Source organism: Notolabrus celidotus, chromosome 15, assembly GCF_009762535.1.
Source record: "Notolabrus celidotus isolate fNotCel1 chromosome 15, fNotCel1.pri, whole genome shotgun sequence".
Classification (NCBI taxonomy): Eukaryota; Metazoa; Chordata; class Actinopteri; order Labriformes; family Labridae; genus Notolabrus; species Notolabrus celidotus.
In genome coordinates this window covers 30,471,207-30,487,865 of record NC_048286.1, presented here as the reverse complement: position 1 = coordinate 30,487,865, position 16,659 = coordinate 30,471,207, and the positions used below count along the sequence as shown (strand labels likewise).

General features: G+C 42.0%; 1 protein-coding gene across 1 annotated transcript in view; it reads left to right on the top strand.

Annotated features, from left to right (window-relative positions):
• The window catches only part of astn1 (astrotactin 1), a 616,195-nt gene that overhangs the window by 135,314 nt on the left and 464,222 nt on the right, over window positions 1–16,659 (top strand). The window contains exons 3-4 of the mRNA XM_034703125.1: window positions 9,915–10,165; window positions 10,490–10,632. Coding sequence (XP_034559016.1) covers window positions 9,915–10,165; window positions 10,490–10,632 — 394 coding nt within the window. The remainder of the gene's footprint in view (window positions 1–9,914; window positions 10,166–10,489; window positions 10,633–16,659) is intronic.

The following is a 16,659-nucleotide window of genomic DNA, read 5'->3' as shown; positions in this document are numbered from 1 at the left end:
CAGTGAAGTTGCAGGTCATAACCCAAAAAATAAGCCAGCTGAAAGTCACTGCAATGTTTGGCAGGGCTCAATGCAGAGTTCAGTGAATATTAGCAGTGTTTTTCACAAGTTAGTCCTGTCACAATACAGGCGTTTTTCGACCGCAGGAACTCTACCCCGGAGCTAGGGACTTTACCCCTGAACTACGTGCGTTTCGACCGGAGGAACCAGGGTCTAAATTTAGTACAGGGGTAGTTAATCTCCCCCTGAAAACCCCCTGCTTGGGGGGTAGTACTTTTCAAAGGTCTTGGGACTTTCGGTTAACAGTTACAGTGTTTGTGGAGTTTACACAGTTGTTGAAACACAGAGGGAATGCATACTAGTTTAGTTTTTTATTAAGATTTCAAAATATTATTTAATATAATTTTTTTCTCCATACGTCACTGGTCTGATTCGCACAATCTACCCGGGACTTCAGTCCGCGGTCGAAACGCAGACAGCAATTGGGGCACAGGAACCTTTTAGTTCCAGGGAAAGTAGTTCTGGGGGCTTAAAGACCCCGGAACTCTTGGTTGAAATGCACCTTACATCAAGATTTGGGTAAAAATGCTGATTAATACAGTTTGAAGTCTTAAGTAAGCATTAATGAATCCTGAACACACCGCTTAGCTAAACTTGATATTTAACATCCAAAAGTAAGATTCAAGAACATATAACTCATAATCCTGAGTGTTCTTGATCAACACTGTGACATTCCTGTAGTTAAAATATGTTCATATTTGGTGTACAGTTCTGTATCAGTGAAGTTTTTAAAGGAGACTGTATCTGTGACTTTCACAGCGCTGAAAATGTAATCATCCAAAACCAAATTACTGTGGTCTCCTTTTTGACCAGTGTGCATGCAGATTTTCTGCAGAAGTGGCCCATATCATGGTGTCATTTGTTAATGTCCTTGACTATGCAGATTAAGCAAACAAATTATGCAAATTGGCCTCTACTTTTGGCAATTCAAATTAGTACCAGCATCTGAAACTCTCATTTTTATGCAGGATGAGAAATTGTAATATGTTTGAATAAGGATTTTTTTTTCTATGTAAATGACTGATTAGAATCTATTTTTAATTTCATCATTTTTGCTTATCTGTTCACAGCTCTGCTTGTTGGACTGAGCTGACAGAGTGTTTAACTTTAACTCTGTTTTTTCTCATTTCTCTCTCTTGTTTTGAGTACTGCTCAAAACAGGAAGATCCAAGATGGCGCCACGGACGGTCGCCCTGGTACTGCGCTCTCTCGTACTTGTTGCGTTTTTCTCTTTTCTTGTATCTTTATGCTCCGCTTCTCTGGTTTCTTTTACCAGAGAAGAACTTGTTAACATTGGACAGTCCTCTGCCGAACTTTTTACACCGGTTTTCATTGAACCTTTAAGTTACACAGAGATTCTTGCTGGTGGAGCCGCAGCTCTCTATGGTCTTTGCCGGAGACGCCGGCGCCGGGGCAAGCGAGCAGGCGTGCTCGTCAGACTGAGACAGCGGGGGTTACGCAGTGCGCTCCCGTCCATTCACCTGGCGAATGTCCGCTCCCTGGCAAACAAGATGGATGAACTGCTGCTCCTCAACTCAAGAAACACGGACTTTTGCAGATCCGCCGCCCTGTGTTTCACTGAAACCTGGCTCAGTGAACACATCCCAGACAGCTCGCTGCACTTACCGGACTTTCAGCTCCACAGAGCGGACCGCGTAAAGGAACTCTCTGGGAAGGCGAGAGGAGGCGGAATCTGTTTCTACATAAACGAAGGTTGGTGTACAGATACCACAGTGTTGAAGAAGTCATGCAGTCCAAATCTGGAGACTCTTTTCATAAACTGCAAACCCTTCTATTCTCCGCGGGAGTTCTCCTCCTTTATTCTGGTCGGCGTCTACATCCCACCTCAGGCCTGCGTAACGGAGGCGTTACAGCACCTGGCTGACCAGATTACAGACGTGGAGAAAAAACATCCTGACTCTCTGCTCATCATTCTCGGGGATTTTAACAGAGCAAATTTAACCCACGAACTACCTAAATACAGACAGCATATTAAGTGTCCCACCAGGGAGTCTAACACTCTGGACCACTGCTACACAGTAATAAAGGACTCATACCGCTCTGTCCCCCGTGCAGCTTTAGGACTATCTGATCACTGTCTGATTCATCTCATCCCGACCTACAGGCAGAAGTTAAAAACGGCTAAGCCTGTAGTTAGGACTGTGAAGAAGTGGACGGAGGAGTCAAAGCAGGAGTTACAAGCCTGCTTTGATTGCACTGATTGGAGTGTTTTTGAAGCTGCATCAGGAAACCTCAATGAACTCACTGACACTGTGACTTCATACATCAACTTCTGTGAGGACATGTGTGTGCAGACCAGGACCTTCTGCACATACAACAACAATAAGCCCTGGTTCACACCTCAACTGAGGAAGCTGCGTCAGGCCAAAGAAGAGGCCTACAGGAGTGGGGACCGGGACCTGTTCAAGCAGGCCAGAAACAAACTGACGAGAGGGATCAAGGTAGCTAAGAGGAGCTACACTGAGAAGTTAAAACAGAGCTTCTCTGCCAACGACCCCTCAGAAGTTTGGAGAGGCCTGCGTGAAGTTACAAGCTACAGGAGACCCTCCCCCCACCCTGAAGGTAACAAAAGACTAGCTGACGACCTGAACAGCTTCTACTGCAGGTTTTCACACCCCACACCCGAACACTCTGATTTACCTGGCCCCCCCACAAGCCCCTCCCCACCCCCCTCTGACCCCCCACCTGCGCTGACGATCTGTGAAGATGAGGTAATCCAGCTCTTCCAGAGACAAAAGACCAAGAAGGCTCCAGGACCAGACGGCGTGTCCCCCTCCTGCCTGAGAGTCTGTGCTGAGCAGCTGGCCCCCATCTTCACAAAGATCTTCAACACATCGCTGGAGCTGTGTGAAGTGCCCTCATGCTTCAAAAGCTCCACCATCATCCCAGTCCCAAAGAAACCCACCATCACAGGACTCAATGACTACAGGCCCGTCGCCCTGACGTCTGTGGTCATGAAGTCCTTCGAGAGACTAGTGTTGAGCCACCTGAAAGACATCACAGGCCCCCTGCTGGACCCCCTGCAGTTTGCCTATCGGGCATACAGGTCGGTGGAGGACGCAGTCAATATGGGTCTGAACTACATCCTGCATCACCTGGACTCCCCCAGGACCTACGCTAGGATCCTGTTTGTGGACTTCAGCTCTGCGTTCAATACCATCATACCAGACATCCTGCACCAGAAACTCACCCAGCTCACAGTGCCGGCCTCCATCTGTCAGTGGATCACCAACTTCCTGACGGACAGGAGACAGCAGGTGAGGCTGGGGAGCATCAAATCCAGCACCCGGACCATCAGCACTGGCGCCCCACAGGGATGTGTTCTCTCCCCACTGCTCTTCTCCCTCTACACCAATGACTGCACCTCAGGGGACCCCTCGGTGAAACTCCTGAAGTTTGCAGACGACACCACCGTCATCGGTCTCATCCAGGACGGAGACGAGTCTGCTTACAGACAGGAGGTGGAACAGCTGGCCCTCTGGTGTAGTCAGAACCATCTGGAGCTGAACCCGCTCAAGACGGTAGAGATGACAGTGGACTTCAGGAGAAGCCCCCCCCCACTCCCCCCCCTCACCATCCTGAACAGCACTGTGTCTACTGTGGACTCTTTCAGGTTCCTGGGATCCACTATTTCCCGGGACCTGAGGTGGACCTCCCACATAGACACAATCAGAAAAAAGGCCCAGCAGAGGATGTACTTCCTGCGTCAGCTCAGGAAGTTCAACCTGCCTCAGGAGCTGCTGATCATGTTCTACACCTCCATCATCCAGTCTGTTCTGTGTACCTCCATCACTGTCTGGTTTGGCTCTGCAACCAAACTAGACAAACACAGACTGCAGCGGACTATAAGGACTGCAGAGAAAATCATCGGTGTCGACCTGCCCCCCATCCAGGACTTGTACCGGTCCCGGGCCAGGAAACGGGCAGGGAGCATTACCGCTGACCCCTCACACCCTGGACACAAATTCTTCAAACTCCTCCCCTCCGGCAGGCGCTACAGATCACTGTGCGCCAAAACAACCCGCCATAAGAACAGTTTCTTCCCCCAGGCTGTCACTCTGATGAACACTAAACCATAACAGTGTCATACCTGTCAGATAAATACTCTCTGTAAATATACATGTAGATATACAATGCAACAATTCTCAAGCAGAATTCCATATTTCTATTTTTTGTATTATTTAACTACTATTTTATAATGTAAAACTACCTCTGCAACTCACCACTGCACTTTATCATATTATTTTAGCCTGTACATATTAGTCAAGCCTATTTGTTGTTTCTTTGTATTTATAGCTAAGGTTATTGTTATTATATTTTCATTTTATTTTTTATTGTAGTTCTTAGTTCTTATTCTTATTCCTATTCTGCCTTGTACAAAGAGAGCACAGTTTACCAAAGTCAAATTCCTTGTGTGTTCAAGCATACTTGGCGAATAAAGCTGATTCTGATTCTGATGACTTCACTTTGTTATTCCTCTTCAGCTGTTTTGCTCGACCATGTCTAATCACGCGGTGTCTTTTTCACGGTTGTCCACGCAGACTTCTTCAAAAAGGAGAAAATAAGTGAAATATTTTGATTGGTTCCTGCAGCAGAGACTGAAACATTTGCACTGGCCTCGCTGGGGGACGACTAACCTGATGTTTCTGCTCTAATTCTAAGTGGCTGCGTAATCTTCCAACTGAGGGAGATTGACTTCTCCCTGTATTCATCTTCAGTGGTTAATCACCGCTGTCTTTCCGTCTGTGAGCTGTCACCTTGACATTTTCATAACTCTTTCTGGCATTTACCAACTTGCACAGAATTTCAGAATTTGATTTGGCTCCTATCAGGGTAGCATCGAGATGAGGCACATAGTTTTGATTTATTGCACACACTACATGTCTCCTTACAATCATATCTGCATGTTATCTTTTATGTCCCCTCACTGTCTCTGATTTACATCAACTAAATAATAGAAATAAGTTCAAACGGCCCAGATACCTGCTTTTTTCCTGTATTCATGGAGGAGATATGGTCCAATATTCAAACAGACAATCGCTGTCAATCTCCCGTGTTTCCACAGGCTGTGCTTTTGACTTGCCTTGACTCTGATCCATATCCTGCTTCTTGGCAGGATTCTCCGACTCTGTTCTTGCCTTTTCTGCTCCCTCTCTGACTCTCTCCCATTTCCTCTCTCTCTCTCGCTCGCTCGCTCGCTCGCTCTCTCTCTGCTTTCTGTCCGATTGTGTCTCCGTTCCGCCTGCTAACCTGTCCTCAGGGCAGGCTCAGCGCCCTTCATCTGTCCGTCTTGTGCCCGAGCCTGATCCTTTATCCCTCAGGTGCTGGTACGGAGGCTGCCACATCTTTCAACACTACAAACTGGCTCACAATTTATTAATATCAGGGAGAAAAAAAGAGTGAAATGAAAGTGGTCATGTGACCTGACCCAGTCATCTGACATCAGTGCTATCTGGAGTTCACATACAAGCTGATATTCAAAGTCACATTCGACTTCTATCTTCCATATTTTAACTAGCTGTGAGCAAAGTTTGCATTTATTTATTTCTTTTTAGCTCAGAGAGACTGGCAGTCAGACTGTCACACAGGTTTCAAACTAAATCTGATGTTAGACTACGCTGTCATCAGTCATAATAAAGACATGACAACCAAGATAAGGTATTAAAATCTAGTATTGACCTCAAATACGTTAGTTTTCAAAGCATTACAAGCTTGACAAAGGGTGATGATACATAAATATCTATATATTATTACATGCAGGTTTCAGTCTGAGGTTAAATGCAAAGTAAAATCATGGCAATTATTGTTTGCAGATATCATCTTCCAAAAACGCCTTATATTCGCTCTCTGCAGCAGATATTGAGATTGACACGAAGACTTCAGGAGGAACAAGACCATATGAAATAATAATCCCAGTAATGTTTTGCCAACTACATGAATTATCTTAATAACTATGCAGAAAAGCATCAAGTTTAAAGCTCCTGTGAGTGACTTTTGGTTTGTGTTGATTCTGGCGCCCCCTGTGGACGAAGTGGTCTTTCTTGGTTTTGCTCATTACATGTGTAATTAGTATTTATTGATAAAGTATCTTATCCTGCTCTCCTTTAACAGACAAATGTTTCACCTATCAAGATGCTTTACCAGTGAACATGTGAAAAAAGGCTGTACCAGCAGTGTGCAGTTAATAATTATTAAATCATTATTAAGGGTAATTATATAGAAATAGACATTCTTCCCTTTGATTGTCTAGTTTGCTCTCATATGTCATTAAAAGACATCCATATTAATTTCAGTCTTTTTCACAACCTGCAGGAGGATGGAAAGCAGCATGTAAGCAATAGCCAAAAAATAGGGTAAAAGTAGCTCAAGTTTGTTGTTTGGTGCAGTACTTGAGTAAGGGCCTGTGTCCACTTACTGCGTTATTTAGTGCTGGCAGTACATATTTGTCTGTACAGGATAGGGCTGTCAAAATTGCTCCAAAATGACGTTCGAATATTCGGTATAAAAAAAAAAAACAAGAGGTTTGAACCATTCGAATATCTATATTTGCGCATTATGTCAATAACAGGTGGACAAACTAATACAAGGAGACATAACTACTTGTATATGTATTTTAATTTAAGATATAACATGCCTAAAACATACCTACACATTACAAAACAAGTAAATGACCTAATGGTCTATACTGTAACACTTTGAAGACCGTAGACCTCTCGCTCGCCCCCCTCCCCTCTCTGTGCGTAATGCACTGAGTGAGTGCTGAACAAGACTTTTGCGAGGAATTAAAGGTCCTGACTCTTGTCCCTAATATAGGCAAGCTTCATTCGGTGATTGAAGCAAATATTATTAACATTAATTGAAGTTAAAAACGAAAAAGTAGTGCACTTACATTCTTGGCGCTTGTATAAAAACAAAGAGGAAAAACTGCATTTTATCCCAGCGTCAGTGATTGTCGGGCTCTTTTAGTCCACTGTCAATGTAGGGTCTTAGGCCTGACAGGTAATTAGCCAAAAACACAAGACAGTCCACATGTGAAGAGGACAGATCTCTTTTTATTCACTGTATTCCCAACGGAGGAAAAGACGCGTTCAGAGCGCACTGAGGATCTGGGGACGGAAGGATTTCTCTCTGCCATCTGCTTCACGCTGTGCATGTGTGACTCCTGTGACCTGTCCCTGACCTGTCATGCAGTGCGCCCACTCCCAAAGCAGCCGCCGATGTGTTTTTGTCCACAGTCGAATATTATTTTTCACAATTGAATCTCCTTTTTTTTTAATATTCGAATATATATTTGAATTTAGAATATTCGTTGACAGTTCTAGTACTGGACAAGTGCTGTCCAGCGTTTTCAGTGCTTAGTATCATAAGAGCAAAAATACCTTCAGTACCACCTGATTCCCAACATAAACTTTGTCTTCAATAACAGGGAAGGGGAAACAGTTGATCTCATTTCACATGCAGTATTTTTTAATTAGTTGTTTTGGATGACAATTTCCAGGTCTAGAGCTGTGGTTAATGCCAGCACCATGGACTGTACCGCATACTAAATGGACACTGTGCCTCCCATCTTCTCTCATTGTGAGATGTGAAACCAAAACACTGATGGGCACTGACATATTGGGGTAGAGGCAGGCACAGAAATCACCTGTTTGGTATAGCTGTGGGACTGATGCCACACCTCTTTTCCAACTTATTAAACACACACTTACTAATAAAAGGTTAAAGGTCACTCAAGTTGGTGCATTGACAGCAGAACAGATTATTGTTGTAGACTGTCAGTGTCATATATAGTCTTAATACTTTTGCGTCAGTGGTCATTACGCTTTCTCTCGCTGTTTCTCATACTCTGCTAATCTGGAAGAGACAGCTTCATATGAGCTTCATACAGAGCTGTCAATTAATCATCTTTCTGAATTTAATAACTAATTGAAACTAAACTTCTCTGACAAATTGACATGTGTAATTAAATCAGAGTGATAACAGCTACCTGTAGTAACAGAAAGCATGTTTGTGAAAAATGTACTTAACTAGTATTCTAATTTTACGGTCTAACCCATGTCCAATCTGTTATGATGGAAGAGACATGCTTTAAGACCTATGCTGCAGCCGGTCTCCAGGTAGAGCTCTAAAGGCTCTGGCTTCACACAGGATAGCTGCTATTCTGTCTATGGTACAGTCTATGTCCAGGACATGATTATTTTCTATCGTTTGAATATTTTCTTTGTAAAAAATAAATTGAATAAAAGCATATATTTATCATACAGAGCTATTTAAAACAGACCCACTCACCACTACTGAGCATAGACTGTATATATGATGGACAGCGTCGCTCTGCCTTTTCCCATTCAACGGTTTTGGAGCCAAAATATCTCGTTCCAGAATGTTCATTTTCCTGCAGCCAGAGTCTGCGCAGAAGGGGAATTTGCATGTTTCCACGGTAACAAGCTCCACCCTACAGCATACCGTCACAAGGTCCTACATAGTTTCTCTCTACAGCCGCTGTCAATCAAAGTAAATCCGGATGTAAAACCCTGTTTTTCAACCCTTAAAGACCTAGACCGTCTTTGTGGGCACATGACTCTCCTGAATTATTTTGAATATGCAGAATGAGACACATGGTATCAATGGAAAGCTGAGAATGTGCGCTGTAAGTGAGTGTTCAAAGCTTGTTGATTGGATAAGCAGTTCAAAAGTTATCAAACATTTAAGTAGCCGGCGGCGGCTGTCAAGGTCTTTGAGGGTTAACCTCTGATAACTAACAAAAATAATAATAACAACATATCACCACAGCATACGGATGTGAGAAACATTCATTCCACGTGTATTTATTTTTTAAAGTTTGACCGCAGCCCCATTCAAATGAATTGGGGAGACACAGTTTTTGACCTATACTGCAGCCAGCCACTAGGGGGAGCAGCCCTTTGCGGCCATTGCGGCAGCCTCACTTCGAGCCAAGCAAGATGACGTCCATTTTTTTTTACAGTCTATTCCACTGAGTGAATCAGAACTACCATGAGACAACTGTTGTAACCTAGAAGTGCTCTGAAATGTATGTAAGAGGCACTGCCAGCCTCCCAAAAAAGCCATTAGTGGACACAGGCCCTGAATGTGTTGGCTCACTTTACCCGAACACTGGAAGACAAACTGTGAACACTTAAGGAAGTCTCTGCGCCTGACCCAGAACTAGCTTGGCACTTCATTAACTGTAAATCTAGAGCTTATAATCCCCCCTATCCCTTTTTTCTTCGTTGTAAAATATGTTCTAAAAGTTAGAGATGCTTTGTCTAGTGTACTCAATATTCCACTTTTCATGGAGCACGGTTAGCAGTCATACTAAACTGCTCCTGGCTCAAGCTGCACACAGTATTGATGAAACAGACAAAAACTTATTGATGTGAAAAACTACTTTTTGACTAAAAACAGAAGATCTCATTATTTTAACAGCCTTGGTATTGACCTCAGTTCTTACAGTAGGGATATGATTTATACCTGCTGACCTTTTCTCACATACTACACTACTACTACTCCACTTTAAATTACCTGAAATCAGCTGAGAGGCATGTTCTGAACTTCCTGTACTGAGCTTCAAGGTGAAATGAACACGCAGTAGCATGAGAACCACAGCCTTTTAAAAACACTGCAAGTGTTATTTACTAAATTGCATCTGCAGCTTTTTTTCAGATTGTGCTGTTGGCATCGCAGCTTTGACTTTGATCTGTATTCCACTTGGCAAGATTCTCTCAATATGTTCTCCCCTTTGACTCTCTCTTCTCTCGCTCCTCTCCCCCTCTTTTTTTCTGTCTCCCCTCCAAATGCCGCTCTCCTCCCCTCAGGGTGGGATGATCGCCCTTCTGCTGTCCATCCTGTGCCTGGTCCTGATCCTCTACACCCGCAGGCGCTGGTGTAAACGCCGCCGCATCCCTCAGCCCCAGAAGAGCGCCAGCGCTGAGGCAGCTAATGAGATCCACTACATCCCCTCCGTGCTGATGGGAGGCCAAGCCAGAGAGAGTCTGAGGAACTCCCGGGGACAGGGGCCCAACTCCAGCGGTACACTCAGCATCCGGGAAACACCGATCCTGGATGGGTAACTGGACATATTTCAACCCAGAGAATAACACCTGCTGTCACTGAAAGCAGATAGATCTCATATGGTGTGTTATTTTGTTTCACTGGACGCAAGGTACCTGTAGAGAATCTGATTCACTCCCACCACTTTGACACATGTTACTTTTTTAGGTGTAGTATTCTGCAAAGGTTTGAAGCTGAAGATTAGAAAACTTCTTATCTATCAGCACACAGAGTCATATTTTGAAACTGCACCATCAAGCATGTTAGCCGCTTGTAATATTTATTCAAATCTTGATAAGTGTAGCGGCGTGACACTAATTGATTTTTTCCTCATCCCCAGGTACGAGTACGACATTACTGACCTGCGTCACCATCTGCAGCGCGAGTGTATGAACGGTGGTGAGGAGTTTGCCAGCCAAGTCACCCGTACGCTGGACTCCCTCCAGGGCTGCAATGACAAGAATAATATGGACCTCACACCTGGTATGTTGACTCATACACAAACAGTGAGACATACAGACGATGTTGGTGAATATACATGGTACTCAGTTTTCTAAGTCTGATCCAAATACATCCTCGCTCATAATCAGTTAAAGGTGGGAAAAAAGACAAGATAAGAGGAATTACTTGCATCACTTTCACAACGGTATAACTTCATTATTTATTCATGAAAGAGGTAGAATAAAGAATATAAAGTTTTGCTGTTTTGAAAATTTGAGGGAAAAACAAAATTGTCACGCCCAGCACAGAGGAGAGGTTTGTCTCCCTTGCCTCTCAGAGCCTCAGAGTTCTTTCTGAAGAAGAAACCTAGTTTCGCTCTGAGTTTGGAGACCAGGCTGGCTATATGAGCTTCAAACGAAAGCTCCCAATCGAAAATAAAACCCAAGTATTTATACATAGTAACAACTTCTATAGGTTTCCCTTGTGAAGTTACTACCAAGGGGACGTTTTCTGGGGACTCACTTGAGTTAGAGAAAAGCATTAGTTTGGTTTTGTCTGCATTCAAGACCAGTTTCACCTAGCAGTTTTCAAGTCAATCAATCAATCAATCAATCAACCTTTATTTGTATAGCGCCAAATCACAACAAACGTTAGCTCAAGACTCTTTTACAAACATAGGAGGTCTAGACCACTCTATGTCAAATTATGAACAGAGACCCAACTTTCAAGACAGGGTAAGACTCAGTCTGACCCCACCTTAATCCACCATGAGCATTGCACATCGCAGTATTAAAGCTGGGGTTGGTAATCAGATTTAGATACACTTTTTGTTATACTGGTTAAAATGATCTTTATGTCCTGATGGCAATCAATACATGATGTGTTCCTAAAAAAGAGTGAAAAAAAACTGCTATCTACAGCCAGAGTAAACCTGGGAAAACACTAACCAATCACCGTTTTTTGGCTCCCCAAATTTTAAACCAATCAAATCCCATCCTGCCGTTCTGCCCTCCTCCTGCGCGTACATTTCCCACAGTGTTCACTCCTCCAAGTCCCCGTCTCCTGCCTCTACTTCCCCTGACTCTATTTGCTGCCCCTCTCGCTCGTCATCGGGCCTGTCCCCTCTGACCTGATGAGGTGCTTTGCTCAGGACTGTAGTCCGGATCAGAGTCTAAAAAGCTCTCACCAACAAGCAGAATAATTAATGACGTTCAGTAAGTCCTACAGAAAATATATATTTATTGTAGCGTCCGAGCCGATTCGTGAACACGTTGAGTTTTAATAACCGGTCACTGTCGGCCGTGATCACGCCAACCAACAAAACAACAATCAATGTTTGAATGAATGAAAAACTTCTCCTCTCTCCCGCTCGCACACTCTACACCTCTCCTGATGCCTTCACTGACCGTCAACACTGTAGGAAATAAGAACATCTACACTGAACATGTTTAACAAACAGTAGAGCTGTTACAGTATTATATATGTGTTATAACTTTTCTCCTGAAATCGTGTCACCATGACAACTGGATAATGCTAGCATGACAGTTGTGAGTACTAACAGCAGCCATGTTTGTTTGTGTTTTTAACTTTCACTATGATAATGTTTTGGTGAGGACCGGTTTTGAATCAGTCACCATCATATGGTCGAGAATCAGCGGCGCTCGTGCATGTGAGCGGGGTGTGTCGTTGTGGAGGAGCTCCGAGGGAGGAGGGGAGGGGTTAGACGGAGTCATGAGGAAAAGCTACATTCAAATTCATGCTGGTTTTCTGAGACTACCAACCCTAGCTTTAAGCTAGTTACAGTGGCGAGGAAAAACTTCCTTATAACAGGCAGAAACCTCAGGCAGAACCAGACTCATGTTAGACAGCCATCATGCCTCGACTGAGTTGGGTCTTGAAAGAGGGATAGAGGGGAGTAAGAGAGAGAGAGAGGTGATAGTGATGAGACGAGTAGTAGAAGCTGTTGCCTCTGGAGTCCAGCACGTCCGTATCAGGAGGATGCCTAAGTAAGGGATAATGTATGATTAGTTGGAAGTTATGGGAATTAGAATCCAGACAGGGTGAGACAAACCTTGACTACCTGCTAACCATACATTATCAAGCTTATAACTGCGACTAACTTAAGATACAAACACATTGACTAAAAACATTGATTAAAAAATTATTTTATTGATCTAAAATGATTTATGTACACATTTATTTTTTTAAAGTTATATTTTTTGGGCCTTTTTGCCTTTATTAGGAAAGTAGAGTGGAGAGCGGGGAAAGACATGCAGGAAAAGGTCGACTGGCCGGGAATCGACCTCTGCGGCGAGGACTGTAGCCTTTGTACGTGGGGCGCTTAGACCGCTAGGCCACCAGCGCCCCATTATGTACACATTTTTAAAAAATAGTCCCACTTCTACCTCGTCAGTTAGCTTTCCATGGTGATGGATTCTTATCTGTCTGTTGCGGTCGATTTAACATGAAAGAGTTGTAACATTTTTGACATTCATGCCTGTAACTTTGAGCTCTTTTAACCCAGTGTGTTCAAACTGCTATACAAACTAGCTTCAAGTGTCTGCTAATAAATGGCCTTGAAAATGCCTCTGCAACACAAACAGATAATGCATGGCTTTATCTCAAATCCAAGGAGTGAAATGTTACAACTGTCTCCGGTCTCCCTACTAACAATTGGCATAATAATTTTTTTTGGTGTTTTGGTTTTCAGCCTTGGTTTCCTCATTTTCGGTTTTCAGTTTCAGCCAAGAATTTTCATTTTGGTGCATCCCTAATAATCTATTGATAAATTAGCAAACCTAATCCTTTTTTTCATTTTAATTTTTATTATTTTGATATCATTATAATAGATTGTGCTTTTCCTGCCTAGCAGCAAACAACCAAAGAAGTTGCACTTATGTTTGGTAACCAGCGGACAGAAGAACAGACCACAGCTAAAAAGAGAGTGAATCCTGGACTAACATTTGTCAGGGAGGCAGGCCAAAATGAAATACTTATTATAGACAAACCACCGAACCACTAAACAGTATGTGGTTGTTCATATTTTAATCTTCTCTGTATTATTAAGCTGAGATGTGCTGACACAGAACAACAGTTCAATAATGCATCATTAGCCTAAAGTTTACTTCAATCATTCACCATGCTGTGAAACTGTTTTTGAAAGGTGCTTGTATGACTTGTATAACCTTAAACTGTTCTGTTATGAAACCTTTGCTTTAGTTTGCAACTGTGTGGGAGGAAAAGAAAACTCTTTAAATCAGATTAATGAAAGCACCTGTAGCAAGGCGATATCTGTAAAAAGTACTGTGAAGAATAAACATGAAATGTCTTTCAGCCATGGAACGATGTAAACATGTGAAAAAACAGTGTGAAATTGTAGGGAACTAATTGAATTTTTAATTATCTACTTTAAAATGTGTTGTTTTTACATGTAGGTATAAATGTAGAATGTAGAAAGAGAAAGGATGAAAACACTTCTATATACAGTAGGGAAACAAATGAGGCAGTTCTTCTGCACTTTCATGATCAGTGTGAGAACATCATTCCAGTGAGTGTTGAGACAGTAAACCAGATGTAAACATCTCAAAGAGTTTATTCCCCACACTTGAAATAACCAAAGGCCTCATTTTACTGCCAATAATTTGTTCTGGAAAGATTTGTTTTTCATAAGCAGTGGACGCTCACCTCTCCCATGGGAATGAGGTTTTGATGCAGGTATACCCTCTGAATTTCAATTAGCAGCAGATTCATGCTCGCATTTATCAAGAGATCAGTTCTGGTGACGGCACAGAGTTCTTATAAAATCCAAAGGAGCCCAACCCTCCAAGGTGATGGGAGCGCAGTACTCCTGTGCATTATGCAGTTATGACCGTAAACGCCATGGACTGGAGAAATAGAAAATGCGGGCAGCAGGCCATGCATAGTAAATTGAACAATATAAACACACACAGAGGTCACTCAGAGCTGGCTTAGGGAATTAAGTCACAGATCACAAAAATATCAGTGAGTACGTGTAGTTTGTCTGCAATGACCTCACTGAAAAAACATGAATATTAATAAATATAAGTAGGCAAGTGATTTAAATTAAATGTTATGTCAATTTTAAGTCCTGTCCATTTTCATATATTGAATCAATATTGCATCTTTTTGCGATTATAACATATTCATGTGGTAAAATGTGTGGTTTAATTATTTACCTCATTTTAATGGTACAAGCTGACTCCCACCTCTTAAAATACAAACCTTTGCATATGCTGATTGTTGTATGTATGTATTTTTGAAAATGTATTTCAAAGCTACAACTTCAGGTACGCAGATTCAGTGATAAATCAGGACTGTTCATTGTTATAAGATTAGATAAGATAAGATAAGATAAGATAAGATATTACTTTATTGATCCCCCGGGGGGGAAATTCAGTTGTTACAGCAACCCAGACATAAGTACAATCAAGAAAGAAGTTTCAATAAGTACAAAAAAGTACAAAATAAGTACAAAATAAGTAAAAAATAAAATAAAATGAAATAACATAAAATAAAAATAAGTTAAATAAAATAAAATAAAATAGAGAAATAAAGCTAGAGTACAATTTAGATATATACAATGTTACAAATGGAATTTAAATTAAATAGAAGTAATTACTGGCAGTATTAAAAAAAAAAAAAAAAAAGATTCAGTAGTGACAGGTTGACATGAGGGGGGGGGGGGGTTGTCAGTGGTCAGCATGGTGCAGTCTGTGGCCTCCATTACTGTTCAACAGTCTGATGACGGTGGGCCATCAGACTAAGGCTTAGAACATATTACTTTATTTACTCTGACATCCCCAAACATGAGGTGCATCATGTCACTGAAGCTCCCCAGAGATGAGGGAGTATGTCAACAATTTCCAGCCCAAGACTCAAAGCGGTGTTTACATCATGTTTGTTGTAAGGTTCAAAATGTTCTTATCCCATTTATTCTTTTCTGTAGAACTTCAGTCGTAAAGAAATACTGTGCTAGATAAAACCTTGTTGTCACCGAGGGGCAACCTCTGGCCCCAAGAATTGCAGCCAATGCTGAAATGATAAAAACTGCAGTTCCTTGACTGTCCACCACCAGTAACCACATACATACAAATTCAAAAAAGACAATCTTTAAAGCAGAAATAAACATGTTTACTGCCTGGTTAAATACAAGTCTAGAGAATAGCTAATTTCTCGATCACCACACAGTGATTTTTATTCATAACGCTGCAGTTTCAAAGATATTAAGATGACGAGTTTTCCATGATGAGAGGCACAGCTGACTTGATTGACAAGCGGGAACACTGTAGCTGTTGGCTAGGAGGCTAAAGGCCCGCCTCTTTACCTCACACTAGCTCCACAAAAGTTAGGTTGAGTTCAGCATTTCCAATATGGCTCCTGCCAACGGTTGGCTTCAAAACAGGTGGTTGATGTCACAGAGACTACGTCCATTTATTATACAGTCTATGGTTGTTACATTAAGGTTTGTAAGCCATTTTTTGAGAAGCTAATAACAATGTTAGCTTCATATAACCTTAAAAAGAAACATGAACATCTGTCAAGTTTGAAATAGATTGTGGCGACTTATGCTGGCCTCATTTTGTTGTGTTTGTAAATGTACTTAAAATGATTTAAGGTGCTTTAATAATAATAATAATAATAATAATAATAATACATTTTATTTAAAGGCGCCTTTCTTGGCACTTAAGGACACTGCACAGATATATACATACATACACAAATTTACATTAAAGGAAACAAAATCAAAAATCAAAATGAAAACAATATAAACTGACAAAGTTGTAAGAAAATAGAAACAATAAAAAGTGAAAGTGCAATTGGCGTCAGACGGAGTGGGCGGTTTTAAACAGATGAGTTTTGAGTTGTTGATTTGAAATGGGGGAAAGAATCTTTTGAGTTGAGGTGGTAGTGAGTTCCAGAGACGGGGAGCAGAGCAGCTGAATGCTCGGCTCCCCATTTTAACCAAGCTGCAACCTCCAGTCTCAAAATATGAAGCCCAAGTGTTATAAACTGCAGTTCATCGAGAATCAGCTTGAGGCTGGCTGCAGA